The sequence below is a fragment of the Schistocerca piceifrons genome, chromosome 4, assembly GCF_021461385.2.
Source record: "Schistocerca piceifrons isolate TAMUIC-IGC-003096 chromosome 4, iqSchPice1.1, whole genome shotgun sequence".
Taxonomy (NCBI): Eukaryota; Metazoa; Arthropoda; class Insecta; order Orthoptera; family Acrididae; genus Schistocerca; species Schistocerca piceifrons.
In genome coordinates, this window is record NC_060141.1 from 308,116,636 (window position 1) to 308,133,656 (window position 17,021).

The 17,021-nt window shown below is 39.9% G+C and overlaps 1 protein-coding gene across 1 annotated transcript in view; it reads left to right on the forward strand.

The window, feature by feature from the left end:
* The window catches only part of LOC124794974 (N-acetylgalactosamine kinase), an 84,618-nt gene that overhangs the window by 33,281 nt on the left and 34,316 nt on the right, over positions 1 to 17,021 (forward strand). Inside the window, exon 6 of the mRNA XM_047258705.1 lies at positions 13,219 to 13,376. Coding sequence (XP_047114661.1) covers positions 13,219 to 13,376 — 158 coding nt within the window. The remainder of the gene's footprint in view (positions 1 to 13,218; positions 13,377 to 17,021) is intronic.

The following is a 17,021-nucleotide window of genomic DNA, read 5'->3' on the forward strand; positions in this document are numbered from 1 at the left end:
TGTAGATTTGCAACAAATTCTGTTACTTGCCATATATCTAACAGAACTTTGAGTCCAGATGTTTGGACAATTTATAAAACGAGTGGCCAATGAATTACATTTTCTTTATTTTTGTTTGAACTGGTTGGGGGTTCCCAATTTCTTTGTTTATATTAGAAGGGAATTTGCTGAGTACCTTTGCACCAGAGTACATAACTCCACTCTGAATTCTGTAGGAAGAGGAAAAGTCAACATGAAAGTAATTTTTGTCTCTCACATTGTGATTCTGTGTGTTAAAATTTGACTGAGAAGTAAATGTATTGGGAATTGAACATAACTGTTCCAAGATCCTTAAAAAAGCTTGTGGGGTATGAGTGATTACTTTACACAATATTTGTACTGCTCCCTTCTGCTGAATGAACAGTTTATTTACTTTAGGTGCACTGTGCCACAGGTAATTCCATAAGACAACAGAGACTGGAAATAGGCAGCCTAAGCTAATGCCCATGTCGTTAGGTCAGCACAGTGAGAGAGACCTCTAAGAGCAAAACATGCTGAATTTGGCTTCTTGTTTGGTTTGTCTATGTACTGACCCCTTTTAACTTGTTATTCAGCCAGACTTCAAGGAATTTTTCACAAAGTGTTTCACTTAATTTATGATTTTTAATGGTTGCAATGAAGGTAATTGCGAAAAAAACCTTGGGTAACAGAAGAAATACTTTGACTGATAACTGAAAGAAGGAAATAAGAAATGTTGAGGGGAACACTGGAGTACAGGAATATAAATTACTTAGGAACAAAATAAATAGGAAGTGCAGGGAACCCAAGGCAAAATGGCAGCAGGTCAAATGTGAAGAAATGGAAAACTAAATGTATGTTCAAAAGATTGATTTAGCGTATAAACTAGTCAGAATAACCTTTGGTAAAATCAAAAGCAAGGGCAGCAACATTAACAGTGCAATGGGAATTGCAATAATTGTAGGCCTCTGTAGGGAGGGGGGGGGTAGAAGACTTGTCTTCAGAGTTCATAGATGAAGAAACTGGAGTCGATGAGGAAGACATAGCGGATTCAGTATTAGAGTCAGGATTTAAAAGAGCTGTGGAAGATTTAAGATCAAATAAAGCAGAAGGGATAGGTAACATTCCATCAGAATTTATAAAATCATTGGGAAAATGTCAACCAAATGACTATTTGAGTCAAGTGTGTAGAATCTGAGAGACTGGTGACATACCTTTGGACTTTCAAAAAGTATCACCCACAAAATACCAAAGATAGCAAGGGCAGATAGGTGCAGAACTGTTGCACATTCAGCCTAGGATGTCATGCATCCAAGCTATGACAAGAGTAATAAACACAAGAATGGGAAAGAGAACTGAGAATCTGTTAGATGCTGATCAGTTTAGCATTAGGAAAAGTAAAGACACCGAGGATGTAGTTCTGACTTCATGCTTGATAATAGAAGTGGTGATGAAGAAAAATCAAGACACATTCATAGAATTTGTTGGCCTGGGAAAAGTATTTGACTATGTAAAATGTTACAAGAGGTTTGAAATTCTTAGAAAAATAATTGTGAATAACAGGGAAAGATATGTAATATACAGGGTGAATATAATTAAAGTTAAACTTCCAAACCGCCGTAGAAATAACACCACTCGTCAGAATGACATCAAATTGCAACGGAATATTATTGGAGAAGGGAGAAAACATGTGGCACAAGAAAAATAAACAGTTACAAAATGTAGCATTAGATGGCACTGTAAGCATCATAATTTAATAGTGGTCCACTACAAATGACAAATGAATCATACAACAATGCCTAAGGTGTACGTTTGACATTAAACGAACTGTACTACTCAGTGTGCTTGGGTGTACAGGTGTGATACTGTTAGTTACACAAGCCCATCCACCACAGCAACGTCATATAACATCGGTTGGGAAAAATTGGTTTTTAATTGTCCTGAAGCAAAACCACATAAAAAGCATCAATCACATCAGTTTTTTTATTGTCGTGAGGCCAAAAACTGCATAAAAAGCATCAATCACATTGCTTTTTAATTGTCCTGAGGCCCAAAACCACATGAAAAGCATCAATCAAAATCAAATCAGATTATTAATTTCCATGTGACTGGCACAAAACATGTTCAATGTGCTGTCCACCATTTTCCACAACAAGTTGAAATCGAGAAACAGCATGTTCCACAACTGATCAAAGTGTTTCCGGGGTCACATTCAGAGTGTGTTGCACAATGCATGCCTTCAATGCAGCTAAGTTTGCAGTCGGAACACTGAACACAACATCTTTTTGCCATCTTGCATAAAAATGAGCCCAACCATGCGTCCCCGCTTTTGAAGAGCTGGAATGACGTGGTTGTGCAAAAGACACTCGGAGCACTTACCAGTGATGGTACAGGTAACAAGACTACAAGCACCTGCCTCTTTGGAAAATTGTGGCCCTATGGTAAATGATGCCGTAAATCCGCACCACACAGTGACCTTTTCAGGATGAGGTGGTACTGGTTGATTTGCGTGTGGATTTTCCGTTGCCCGTGTTTGACAATTCTGTGTATTGACATATCTTGTCAGATGGAAGTGGGCTTTGTCTGTCTGTGAAATCTTCCACGGCCAATCATTGTCCACTTCCATGAGAGCTAGAAAGCAAAGGTTGTTTGTGCTGGCAGATCAACAGGAAGCAACTTGTGCACACAGATTATTTTGGATGGATACCAAAGAAGGATGTTTCATAGGATTTTACGCACCGTGCTCATGGGTATGTCCAATGTTTGGGCAATTCTCTGTGCACTACACATTTGCACACCACCACTCATCTCCTCCTGCATTGCTGTGGACACTGCTTCCACTGACATCGAATCAATTCGTTTCCTTCCTCTATCATGTTGCACACCAAAAGAACCTGTCTTTTTGAATTGCTGAATCATTTTCTCCAGGCCCACAGCAGTCATCGGACCAATGCCTTTTTTCAAACCCTTCAGTGTCTGGAACTTCTGCAGAGCAACGTGTGCCCAGTCATCACTCTTGTAACATGGCTTTATAAGCAGAGTGTGATCCTGCATTGAGACAGTCATGGCGAACATCACAGACGTGAAAGGAAGAAAATCCGTGTACCTGGTGTGTTTATACCAACTTCAATGGGTCATGCACATAACAGGTGTTTTCATTTACATATTCTGACACATACAGCGCCATCTGTTGATCAATTTTCACACTATTTTTCTTTTTCTTCTGCTGTACATTTTCCCGCCTTCTCCAATAATACTCCATTGCAATTTGATGGCATTCTGATCAGTGGTGTTATTTCGACAGTGTTTTGAAAGTTTAACTTTAATTATTATCACCCTGTATGATATGTACAAGAATGAAGAGGGAAAAATAAGAATGGAAGACTAAGAATGAAGTGCTCAGATTGTAAAAGATGTAAGTCAGGGTTTCAGTCTTTCACCCCTGCTGTTCAGTCTTTTCATCAAAGAAGCAGTGATGGAAATTAAAGAAAGGTTCAAGAATGGGATTAAAATTCTGGGTGAAAGGATATAAATGATACGATGTGCTTATGACAATGCTATCCTCAGTGAAAGTGAAGAAGAATTACAGGAACTGTTGAATGGAGTAAAGTCTAGTGAATAGAGGATATGGATTGAGAGTAAACCTATGAAAGAGAAACAGAAATGAGAGTAGCAATCAACTTAATGTTAAAATTGGGGACTACAAAGTAGACCGATTCTGCTACCTTGGAAACAAAGTAACACACAATGGATGACACAAGCAGGACTTAAAAAGCGGACAGCGAAAAGAATTGAAGTTTGTGAGATGTGGTGCTATAGAAGGATGTTGAAAATTAGATGAACTGATAATATATATATAAAAAAAGGGAGTGGTGCTCTGCATAATTGATGAAGAAAGGAACATATGGTAAACTATGATAAGAAGGCAGCACAGGATGACAGGACTAGTGTTATGACATCAGAGAGACCTAGAGGTAGGTGTAAAGGGTAAAGACTGTAGTGGAAAACAGAAATTGGAATACATCGAGCAAATAATTTAGGATATAGGTGCAAGCACTACTCTGAGATGAAGAGGTTTCACAAGAGAGGAGACTGATGACTCAAAAATGTCATCTTCTGGTGCTAGCAGGCATTCTGTCCGTGTTTAAAATTGCATAATATTATGTTTTGTTCATGCTGAAGGGAATTTTTCTCTGGGACACTGTGTGCTCCTAGCACCAAAGTTTTAAGATACTAGTGGTTTGTAAAGATTGATAGCAGTCATTGGTATGTAAATAGAGATTTGTGACAATGGATCTGCAATATTCTGTGCGCCTTACTTCAGAATCAACTTCATGATGAACTAGGAATTCCAGAAATGGGAAGCAGCCATCCTTTTCTATATCCATGGTGAATTAAATACTTGCATGAATGAAATTAAAAAACTACAAAAATTGATATAAGTCATCCTTCCTGCATTGTACACTTACCTCCAGAAACCTAGAGGTTTCAAACTTACAGAATCAAGTGCCTTGACCTCAAAATCTCCCATAAATAAATCAACCATTATATTGGGCAGAGGGCTTCCCATGACCGTCAGTGTGTTCATGAAATTCACCACTGAATAGAAAATAAGGTGACATTAGCACACAATCGAAACAGTTCTCTCTTTGTCAAAATATTGGGGAATGAGAGAGGAGGAGTCTTCTAAAGGTACCGTGGTATATAGTGATACTGTATCAAAACTAACCAATGCATCAATGTGGAGTTTGGCCGTGTGGCATCGCCCGCCCTGCCTGTGAGAGGACATGTGGCCGCTCCTTCAGCAAGGTCCGAGCAGGCACACGGGGGGAGGGGTTTATTAGTTATTGGGAGCTCCTACGTTAGGCGGGTGATGGAGCTCCTTAGGGAAATAGCAGAAAGGTCGGGGAAGAAGGCCAGTGTTCACTCTGTCAGCTTGCTGGGGGGGGGGGGGGGGGTGGTCTCATCCGAGATGTGGAGCATAGAGAGCACTGGGTGTACCCGACTGCAAATTGTTGCTCATGTTGGCACCAATGACTCCTGCCGTCTGGGTTCAGAGGCCATCCTCAGTTTGTGCAGGCGGTTGGCGGAGTAGGTGAAGGTGGAAAGCCTCGCTCGCGGGGTGGAATCTGAACTAACTATTTGTAGTATCGTTCCCAGAACCGATCACGGTCCTCTGTTTTGGACCCAAGTAGAAGGCTTAAACCAGAGGTTCAGACAATTCTGTGGAGATCTGCGGTGCAAATTTCTCGACCTCCGCTATCAGGTAGAGAAATGTAGGCTCCCCCAGAATAGGTCAGGCACGCACTACACGCAGGAAGCAGCTACAAGGGTAGCGGAGTACGTGTGGAGTGCACGTATGGGTTTTTTAGGTTAGAGAATTCCCTCCCTAGGCCCGACAAGATGCCTCCTGAGACGCGGCAAGGTAGGAGTAGGCGAAATGCAACAGGAAATAACAATGTTAATGTGCTAATAGTAAACTGCAAGAGTGCCTATAGAAAGGTCCCCGAACTGCTCTCATTAATAAACGGTCACAATGCCCACATATTACTAGGGAAAGAAAGTTGGCTGAAACCAGATGTAAACAGTAATGAAATTCTAAACTCAGATTGGAATGTATACCACAGAGACAGGCAGGACAGTGAAGGGGGAGGCGTGTTTATAGCGATAAGAAGTGCGATAGTATTGAAGGAAATTGACAGAGATCTGAAATGTGAAATAATTTGGGTGAAGGTCACGGTTAAAGCAGGCTCAGACATGGTAATTGGATGTCTCTATAGGCCCCCTGGCTCAGCAGCTGTTGTGGCTGAGCATCTGAAGGATAATTTGGAAAATATTTCTAGTAGATTTCCCCACCATGTTATAGTTCTGGGTGGAGATTTTAGTTTGCTGGATATAGACTGGGAGACTCAAATGTTCATAACGGGTGGCAGGGACAAAGAATCCAGTGAAATTTTTTAAAGTGCTTTATCTGAAAACTACCTTGAGCAGTTAAACAGAGAACCGACTCGTGGCGATAACATATTAGACTTTCTGGTGACAAACAGACCCTAACTATTTGAAACAGTTAACGCAGAACAGGGAATCAGCGATCATAAAGTGGTTACTGCATCGATGATTTCAGCCATAAATAGAAGTATTAAAAAAGGCAGGAAGATTTTTCTGTTTAGCAAAAGTGACAAAAATCAGATTTCAGAGTACCTGACGGCTCAACACAAAAGTTTGTTTTAAGTACAGATAGTCTTGAGGATCAGTGGGCAAAGTTCAAAACCATCGTACAGTATGCGTTAGATGAGTATGTGCCAAGCAAGATCGTAAGAGATGGAAAAGAGCCACCGTGGTACAACAACCGACTTAGAAAACTGCTGCGGAAGCAAAGGGAACTTCACAGCAAACATAAACATAGCCAACGCCTTGCAGACAAACAAAAATTACGCGAAGCAAAATGTAGTGTGAGGAGGGCTATGCGAGAGGCATTCAATGAATTCGACAGTAAAGTTCTGTGTATTGACATGGCAGAAAATCCTAAGAAATTTTGGTCTTATGTCAAAGCCGTAGGTGGATCAAAACAAAATGTCCAGACACTCTGTGACCAAAATGGTACTGAAACAGAGGTTGACAGACTAAATGTCTTTTTCCAAAGCTGTTTCACAGAGGAAGACTGCACTGTAGCTCCTTCTCTAGATTGTCGCACAGATGACAAAATGGTAGATATCGAAATAGACGACAAAGGGATAGAGAAACAATTAAAATCGCTCAAAAGAGGAAAGGCCGCTGGACCTGATGAGATACCAGTTTGATTTTACACAGAGTACGTGAAGGAACTTGCCCCCCCTTCGTGCAGTGGTGTACCATAGGTCTCTAGAAGAGCGTAGCATTCCAAAGGATTGGAAAAGGGCACAGGTCATCCCCGTTTTCAAGAAGGGACATCGAACAGATGTGCAGAACTATAGACCTATATCTCTAATGTTGATCAGTTGTAGAATTTTGGAACACATATTATGTTCGAAAATAATGACTTTTCTGGAAACTAGAAATCTACTCTGTAGGAATCAGCATGGGTTTTGAAAAAGACGATCGTGTGAAACCCAGCTCGCGCTCTTCGTCCACGAGACTCAGAGAGCCATAGACATGGGTTCCCAGGTAGATGCCGTGTTTCTTGATTTCCGCAAGGCATTCGATACAGTTCCCCACAGTCGTTTAATGAACAAAGTAAGAGCATATGGACTATCAGACCAATTGTGTGATTGGATTGAAGAGTTCCTGGATAACAGAACGCAGCATGTCATTCTCAATGGAGAAAAATCTTCCGAGTAAGAGTGATTTCAGGTGTGCCGCAGGGGAGTGTCGTAGGACCATTGCTATTCACAATATACATAAATGACCTTGTGGATGACATCGGAAGTTCACTGAGGCTTTTTGCGGATAATGCTGTAGTATATCGAGAGGTTGTAACAATGGAAAATTGTACTGAAATGGAGGAGGATCTGCAGCGAATTGACACATGGTGCAGGGAATGGCAATTGAATCTCAATGTAGATAAGTGTAATGTGCTACGAATACATAGAAAGAAAGATCCCATATCATTTAGCTACAATATAGCAGGTCAGCAACTGGAAGTAGTTAATTCCATAAATTATCTGGGAGTACGCATTAGGAGTGATTTAAAATGGAATGATCGTCGGTAAAGCAGATGCCAGACTGAGATTCATTGGAAGAATCCTAAGGAAATGCAATCCGAAAACAAAGGAAGTAGGTTACAGTGCACTTGTTTGCGCACTGCTTGAATACTGCTCAGCAGTGTGGGATCAGTACCAGATAGGGTTGATAGAAGAGATAGAGAAGATCCAACGGAGAGCAGTGCACTTCGTTACAGGATCATTTAGTAATCGCAAAAGCGTTACAGAGATGATAGATAAACTCCAGTGGAAGACTCTGCAGGAGAGATGCTCAGTAGCTTGGTACGGGCTTTTGTTGAAGTTTTGAGAACATACCTTCACTGAGGAGTCAAGCAGCATATTGCTCCCTCCTACGTATATCTCGCGAAGAGACCATGAGGATAAAATCAGAGAGATTAGAGCCCACACGGAGGCATACCGACAATCCTTCTTTCCACGAACAATACGAGACTGGAATAGAAGGGAGAACCGATAGAGGTACTCAAGGTACCCTCCGCCACACACCGTCAGGTGGCTTGCAGAGTATGGATGTAGATGTAGATGTAGATGTAGATGTAGATATTAAGCCTGAGGCCACTAAGTGTCTCAATAAACTTCACGGACTTACCTGTGTGATGGGTACACTTCCCTGAATGAATGGTTTTAATAATTAAGCTATATATTTAACAGAAAAATACATTGGGGAGCCAGTGGTGCTTATTATTGGCTGCATGGATGAAGGCAAAATGTCTCTTGGCTCACTCCTTGTTATTACATCTGTGGTAAGAGAAGGAAGGTGTCCAAAAAATGTAATCTCATAGATCCAGTAAATAAATGCCCACACATGTGCAGTGATGCCTTGAAACATTTATATACTGTTAATTTGGGCCAATTTTGAACACAGCTGTATAAGTCTTGTTTTTCCAAGAGGTTTGATGGCTTGTGTGGCCATATGTAATTCCAGCAGTTGAGAATTGTGGGCAACCACACATACAGGACTGATGGACACATCTGTGAAGCTTAAAGGCTACTTGATGTTCAACATGAGGATGCCATTATTGAACAGTACATGACCCAGTCAGCTCATTACTGATAGTGTCTGTTAGCTGTTTGTGTAGTCTTTGTGGGTTATCCAGTACTTTAATGTTTTGGAAGACCTTCAAAAATCACTTGGCCTATGACTTCCAGTGGCACAATCAAATGGACATAACTGGAAGTTACTTCAATAAAGCCATTTACAGTAACTGGTCATTCTAAACCTGATTTAATGCAATGTATATGGGATGCCTTAAAAGCAAAAATAGTGATAAGGAGTACAGTAATACCATTCACAAATCATAAGGAAGAGAGATCCAGGAAGCTGAAATGATATTTCATAGAGCTGTGAAAGTTCATACGCCGAAGTAGAGAGATAAAGAAACAATGACATTAGGAAGGAATTAAACATATTTAATGTAAGAAACAAAACTGAAGACAACAGAAGAAAATGGGATGAACATTTTGGCAGATTGAACAGTGGCAGAATACTTTACAAAGTCAGATATTAGAATAAGAAGTCTGGGAAGGGCAAGAAACAGATGTGCACCATAGAAAGTGTAGGCCTAATACTTGAAATGCAGGAAAAGAAGAAGAAGAAGATGAAGAAGAAGAAGAAGAAGAAGTGGTATTTGTTTGGTCTGTCTGCTTCTCGAGTGACCACTGGCATGAACTCAAGGTTTTCAGAGAGAGTTGTTTTACAGTATTCATCAGAAACAAAATCGAATTCAGGAACTGCTGCATCAAAATTCTCCCTGAACAATGTTTTTAGTCTTTGATATAATTTTGCATTAATCTGAACATCTCAATTCCACCCATCATAACTGGAAGAACTTTTTTGAACAGTTTTTTGGTCACGCTGCTGAGAAAAGGAGTTCATTTTGATTTTGCTGTAAAATTTTGCATTTTGATTTTGCCACAATAACTACAGCAAAATTGTGTGGCATTCATATGGTGTAAGGGATGCAGACTATTGGTAAAATCCACTTAAGTAGAATGTCATTGAAGCCATGATTTTGTAACAGGCAGCTTCCATGAAACAGGTGAAGGAGCATCCCTTTGGCCAGTCACCTAGGCATTGTGGGTTTGATCAGTGAGCAAGGGAGTCAGAAGTCTTATCAGAGGTGGGGGACTGCAGCTAAAAAGATAGGTCATAGTAAAACTCTATGTTGTTACATCAAACTGGAACAGACACAGATGCATGTCCTTGTCCAGTTGGCACAGAAGCTTTGTACTCGGTGTAGCATTCAAATAACTTCCGGGAATTCAGCCAGGTAACACTTTCAGTGACCGCCGATATTTTGGCGGGAGAACACCCCGCCATTTTCAAGGCAAACTGCAATGGACAGGCAGCGTACATGCAAATTTAAGACCTCGGTTCTTGGACTGAAGCAGGAAAGATAACACACACACACTGAACACTAGTGCCACCAAGGTGGTGCTGTATTAACTAATTTCTTTCGCATGTGTTGATATCCTCTTACTTTTTATTTAATGACCAGTATTACGAGCAGACAGATGGAGTTGCAATGGGTAGTCCGTTGTCTCCTGTGATCGCAAATTTGTTTATGGAAGACTTCAAGGAGCATGCATTGGAGTCGGCGCCTTTGATTCCCGCCTGTTTCTTTAGATACGTTGATGATACCTTCGTTGTTTGGCCTCATGGTAGGGAGAATTTGAATGTCTTTCTAGAACGTCTGAACTCGATCCACCTGAACATTCGTTTTACGATGGAGGTGGAAGAGGATGGTTGCCTTCCCTTTCTTGACGTGTTGGTTAGGAGGAAGGATGATGGATCATTGGGACATGCAGTCTACAGGAAATGTACTCACACCGACTTGTACTTACAGGCTAATAGTTGTCACCATCCGGCTCAGTCTGAAGGGGTACTTCGTACCTTGGTACACAGGGCACATGTCGTTTCTGACACTGAGACTTTGCCAGCTGAGCTGTCCCATCTTGAAGTTACATTTTGTCAAAATGGTTTTAGTGATAGACAGATTGAATGTGCATTGCGCTATCGACCAACTGTACATCAAGTGATTGATGATAATTCTGAGTCAACACCTAAATCTACTGCCTTTTTGCCTTACGTAGGAAACATGTCCAACAAGATTGGTTGTATTTTACAGAAATACTATGTGAAATGTGTTTTCCGACCTCCAACTAAAATTAGAGCACTTTTGAGTTCCGTTAAGGATGATCTTGGACTGCGTAAGGCGGGTATATAACGTGTTCCTTGTAGCTGCGGCATGGCATATATTGGTCAAACTATCAGGACCGTGGAGGACCGATGTACTGAGCATAAACGGCACACACGATTACAGCAGCCAAGTAGATCTGCTATTGCTGAACATTGCTTGGAGACTGGTCACCCAATGTTATATGAGATCTGAGATATTGGCATGCACGTCCAGCTGTTGGGACAGTGTTATTAGGGAGGCAGTTGAGATTAAATTAGCGAGCAACGTCGTTAACAGGGATGGAGGTTTCTGTTTAAACTCTGTTTGGAATCTGGCTCTCTCCCTTGTCAAAAAACAGAGGGACAGAGTCAATGCTACCTCACCTCCGAATTCATAGTCTCGCTATCGATAGCTCTGACTTTGGTCATCTTTGGTGGCACTAGTGTCTAGTGTGTGTGTTACCTTTCCTGCTTCAGCCCGAGAACCAAGGTTTTAAATTTGCATGTACACCGCCTGTCCGTTGCAGTTTGCCTTGAAAACGGCGGGGTGTTCTCCTGCCAAAATATCGGCGTTCGCTGAAAGTGTTACCTGGCTGAATTCCTGGAAGTTATTTGAAAGTTGTATACGCCAGGAGAAACTCTGGTCTCACATTGGTGTAGCAGATTTGACCATGCTTGAAGACCTCCACACTGCTAAGAGAAAGCATGCTGATGATGCATGCCAGCCGGAGTGACCAAGCAGTTCTAGGCGCTACAGTCTGGAACCGCGCGCCCGCTACAGTCGCAGGTTCGAATCCTGCCTCGGGCATGGTTGTGTGTGATGTTCTTAGGTTAGTTAGGTTAAAGTAGTTCTAAGTTCTAGGGGACTGATGACCTCAGCAGTTATGTCTCATAGTGCTCAGAGCCATTTTTTGATGATGCACATGGCGATGTTAACCAGCTGATGCCTGTGCAGCATCCTTGCAGCATGCTCAGCTGTGGTCAGGGGAACCAATTTCAACTTGACAGTGGCCTGTTGCATTTGCAGGATTCCATGAACAGCCCAGTGTCATCAAACCTCAGACCCTGCCAAACTCTCTGTTACTGGGTGGGTCATATTCTGCCTATTTACAGTGTCCTCCTGTTGAATTATTAGCTGCCCATGGGCGGAGGCACACCAAGTCGAGTGATAAAATGCTGCATTGGCATCTAATCATAAAGAATCTTCCCACATAATGGCATAATGCTGGGGGTGGGGGGGTTGGTTAGCAAGTTAGCAAGCCTTCAAGGACAGAAAGTGAACCGCCATGCTTTCATACTTTTTGGGGGTCATGGTATTCTGTCTGCATCACTACTATCCTAATTGGGAGTTCTAAAGGGAAATTAGTCTTCTTTCATAGGCTTCCTGTAATACCAGCAGATTACTCTTCAAATTCGAATGTCTTCAGTTTTCAATAAAACAAACTGTTATAAACAAGAAATGCAGACATACTCTTCTAGTGGTTGGACTCCACATGAAGTCAGTATTTCCCACACAGGCAACTTTACCTACTATCTTGCTCTTGGGTGTTAAGTAGAAAGAGCAGGAGAAAAATATACTGTTTGCTTCTTGTGGTGCTTCATGAGAAATACTAAATTCTGTACAATTTACGTTTTAATCTGTTCAAATAAAGAGTAACCAGCTAATAAACAATAGTTGATAGGAATCACTACAACTTCATGTGAAGACAAAGTGCTAAATGGCAGATAGGCACATTAAAGTATGGATGACTGTTCATTAAACTACAGTTAGGTGATGAAACATTCCTGTGTTCGTACTGCACTTCATTAGCAAAATTAATTCAAAAGAATGTAGTAAATGAAATTCAGTGAGATTACTATTTTCTACTCTCTAGAGCAACGTTAACATATTTGATAGGTGCATGGTGGAATTTTTGTCCCCCAATACAATGCAATCCCTATAGTATACCAAGAGAGTGAGTCAGAAGTAAATGGCAGATCAAATGAAGTGAATATCCATGTTCATATTTGTTATTCTTTGTTACTGTCCTAGTGGGTTACAAATTGGCAAGTGTATGCTAAGTTTTAGATTAATTAATAATATGCGTAATGTATAATTTCCCTGACTCCTGATTTTGATACCATTTGTACTGCAACACATAAGCATATGAGAATTGAAAATTGTGATTAATAATTGCAGACTGTCTGTTTTTCTAATGAGAAGAAGCTGCTATTCTCTACTTCTTTTGTTTTGGTATTATTCTCATTGCCACGCAGCTTCCTTTATGGTGATTGATTATTATTTTTTACAGAACACTTTGTAATAAAAAGTTTTGTATTGATTTAATTATTTTTATCTTGTTTTAGGATCTGCCAAGCACATTGAATTCAATCCTTTAAGAGCTGAAAACATTAAGCTTCCAAGTGGCGCAGTTTTTGTCATAGCTCATTCTCTTAGTGTTGTGAATAAAGCTGCAACACATGACTACAATTGTCGTGTAGCAGAATGCCGTTTAGCTGGCCAGGTATTTCTCATTAATATTATTCACAAGAGCGTAAGGTTGATTATAATATCTTATGGTTGTCATTGAAATTAACAAAATAATGTGGGTTTATTGTAGCTGGAAAAATCCATGTATTAGTTCTCAAATTAACAGTATTTACATTGGTAAAGTTAAAAAAAATTTATTCTGCCACAGGAATTAAACAAAATCCAAATGTTCTTATTTTTGAATCTTGACTCTGATTTTCCTTTGATGTGTGATTTCATCAGACAATTTATGACTTCCAAGAAATCTTCAACATATTTGTTAACAGAATTATGATATTGCTTTTTCTTCTACACTCAGCATTTAATAAAGTTCTTAAGTTTAATATATTTATTATTATTTTATCATTTAACATGTTTTTGTAAAAGAAAACGTGTAGCTCTCCAAGTAATATAGGTATATAAGCATGTAATTTGACACACCACAGAAATAACTGCACATAGAAATAGACAGAAAATGCAAAATAGCATGGCAACAATGACTTGAGGAAAAATGCAGAGCTGTAGAAGCCTGCGTGACTGTGGGGAATTTAAAGAAACCTCAGAGAAAAGAGAAGTAACTTTACATAAAGAAAGACCTCAGAGGGCAAGTTAGTACTAACAAGGAGATATTCCCAGGATGGGATCAACTTTTTGAAACTATCTATACAGCATGATAGGGTAGAGTCCCAGATATCACAACCAGAAGCCATTCTTCAAAGTGGACCCTCATTTGTGAATAATTGATGAAAGACTTCTGTCTGACACTCTGGAGCAGTGGCCGTCAAACTTCTTTGCTCAAAAGCCAATACTGACGTTGTGGGGTGACACCTCAGGCCACAAATGTGAAATACCATAAAGATAGTGAAGATGCAATACACTGGCCACCAGCCTGCAAGTGACAGTTGTTAAAAGTCGACACCATTTGGAACACTTTGTTCAATTGTTCTCTATTTCAGATTGCTGCCACCTCTAGCAACCCTGAACTTGTGACAGTTTAACTGTGTGACAAAGTGTTGGGTGTGTGAGTGGATGATAAATTGATTAATAACAGTAATTGTATTTATATTTAAATGTGCTCTTGAATATTAGGCACGATCACAAAAATTTGAGAAGTGATTTAAATGCCTGTTTTCCTGTCCTGTACTGTACTGTACTGTACTGTACTACAAGAGCCTTAATTAATTTTATGTCCCTTGTTACAATAAGTATTGTGTTTCTAGATAACCATCTCTGTAATGCACATTTGTGAATCCACATTACTTTCATATCAAAATTTATACCATAGCAGGCAATTAGTGCAAGTTGTGTATGCACATGAGCTGTCAGGACTGGACATTCCCATCTCAAATCTAACCCAGCAGTGACTGCAATGCTTACCCCTCTGTGGCTGCACTGCTTACCCCTCCATGACTGGGGTAAATGGCCCAATTTACTTAGCTCATAGCCAAATTCACCATTCTCAATTAAAGCTTTTGACATTATATACACCACCATATAGATGGTTTCAAAAAGTCAATCCTATCCCTGTGGACCTCCCCTTGTAAGCAAAGAAGGGAAGGCTGATGAAGAAGAAATAGATGAAAGTGAAGTGGGCAGTTTGATACTGTGAGAAGAATTTGACAAGCCTGTGAAACACCTAAATAAAAACAAATTTCATGGAGTAGACAACATTCCCTCAGAATTATGTGATTTGTGGGGGAGTCAGCCATGACAAAATTGTTTCACTTGCTTCAAAAGCTGCAGCATAGTTGCGAATAGAATCAGTGATCCAGAGTGTGTAGAATTAGTTCATTTATTACCGTCTATCATCACAAAAATTAGCATGTGATGACAATTTTTGTGACAATAGATTGGGATAACAGAAACATACTTAACTTGCTATGCAAGATAGATGAGACAGCTGAAAGACCCTTAGATTTTAAGAACAAAGTAATAGTCCCAGTTTCAAAGAAAGCAAGTAATGACAAATGTGAATATTATCGAACTATCAGTTTCATAAATCATGTTGCAAAATACTGACGTGAACTATTTTCAGAAGAACGAACAACTGATAGAACCCACCTTGGAGAGGATCAGTTTGGGCTCCGCAGAAATGTAGGAACACATGAGACAATACTGTCCCTATGATTTATGTTATAGGATAAGTTAAAGAAAGGCAGATCTATGTTTATAGCATTTTTAGACTTAAGAGAAAGCTTTTGAAAGCATTGAGTGGAGTATGCTCTTTGAAATTCTGAACATAACAGGGATAAAATACAGAGTGTGAAAGATCATATACAACATATGTAGAGACCAGTTTGCAGTTATGAGAGTTGGAAGATATGAAAGGGATGCAGTAGTTGAGAAGAGTGAGACACGGTTGTAGTCTGTCCACAATGTTATTCAATCTGTGTACTAATCAAGCAGTAAAGATGACCAAGGAAAAAAGTTGGAAGGGAATTAAAGTTCAAGGAGCAGAAATAAACACATTGAGGTTTGCTGATGACACTGTAATTCTGTCAGAGATAGCAAAGGACTTGAAAGGTATGTTGAAGGGAATTGATAGAGCCTTATATTGTGGCTTGAAGGGGTACAAAATATCCTCGTAAGGCTGCTGCAAATTTTTCATTGATCTAAAAATGTTCTCCAGCTATAACGTTTTTAGATGTGGGGGCAGATGAAAGTCAGCAGTTGCAAGATCTGATGAATTGGATGCACGTTCAAAAAATTACTATTTCAAATCCTTTCTCACATTCTTCTACATGTATAGTAGCTCTGTTTCACAGAAACAGAAATGTTGAAATCTGCAGTCAAATATTCCTCTACATGGAGGACTCAGGAGTATAGCCCTTGTTTAATTCTCAGACCACTGCAAGGATGAGTTATACAAAGATATTAGTGTCAGCGTTATGAGAAACAGCTAATATTGCTAAAATACAATCAACATAATTATCATCAACGATAGCAGCAGCAGCAGCAGCAGCCATTTTTCATCTACTGTTGGATCAAGTCTCTTCCAGACTTCTAACATACTAGCATCTTCAATCTTATGCACCAAAGTACATCTCGATTGTTTTCTGAGATTGTCTACCATCTTGCAATAGATTGCTGTCTTGGTCACTTTCTGTGATGAGCAATTCAGCAAAAAATGTAATCCATCTATCTTCTAGCAGCTTATCTGGCTCTGTTAAGCATGGTTTAAGCAGAGAATCTGGATTGGTAAAAATTGTTTTGTGACACAGGTGTTGCACATTAATTTTGTAAATACCTGTCTACACAGTGACATCAGTGTACCCTGCAGTTTTGACATTTTGTGAGTGCTGGAGCATCACTGTCATCTCTAAAATGAAAGTTGTGATGGTAAATTAGTTGTGATGGAGTTCATGCTATTTGCTTGAAACCAATACAAAAGGAGAAGGACATACATGTTTGAATTTGTGATTTGATAAAGTCAACTACGTAAGAATGATGTCAGAGCAATTTAGAGACCTTTATAACAATGTTCAATAAGAAAAGAAGATATTGTAATGCATGATTCTTTACTTTGGAATTGAAACTACAGATCTCTGAGCACTTCTTTGACTTGTGTAGATTCTTATTCACCTATATAGTATCCATTTCATGTTCCAAAATCCACAATTGTCAACTTATTATGACATTT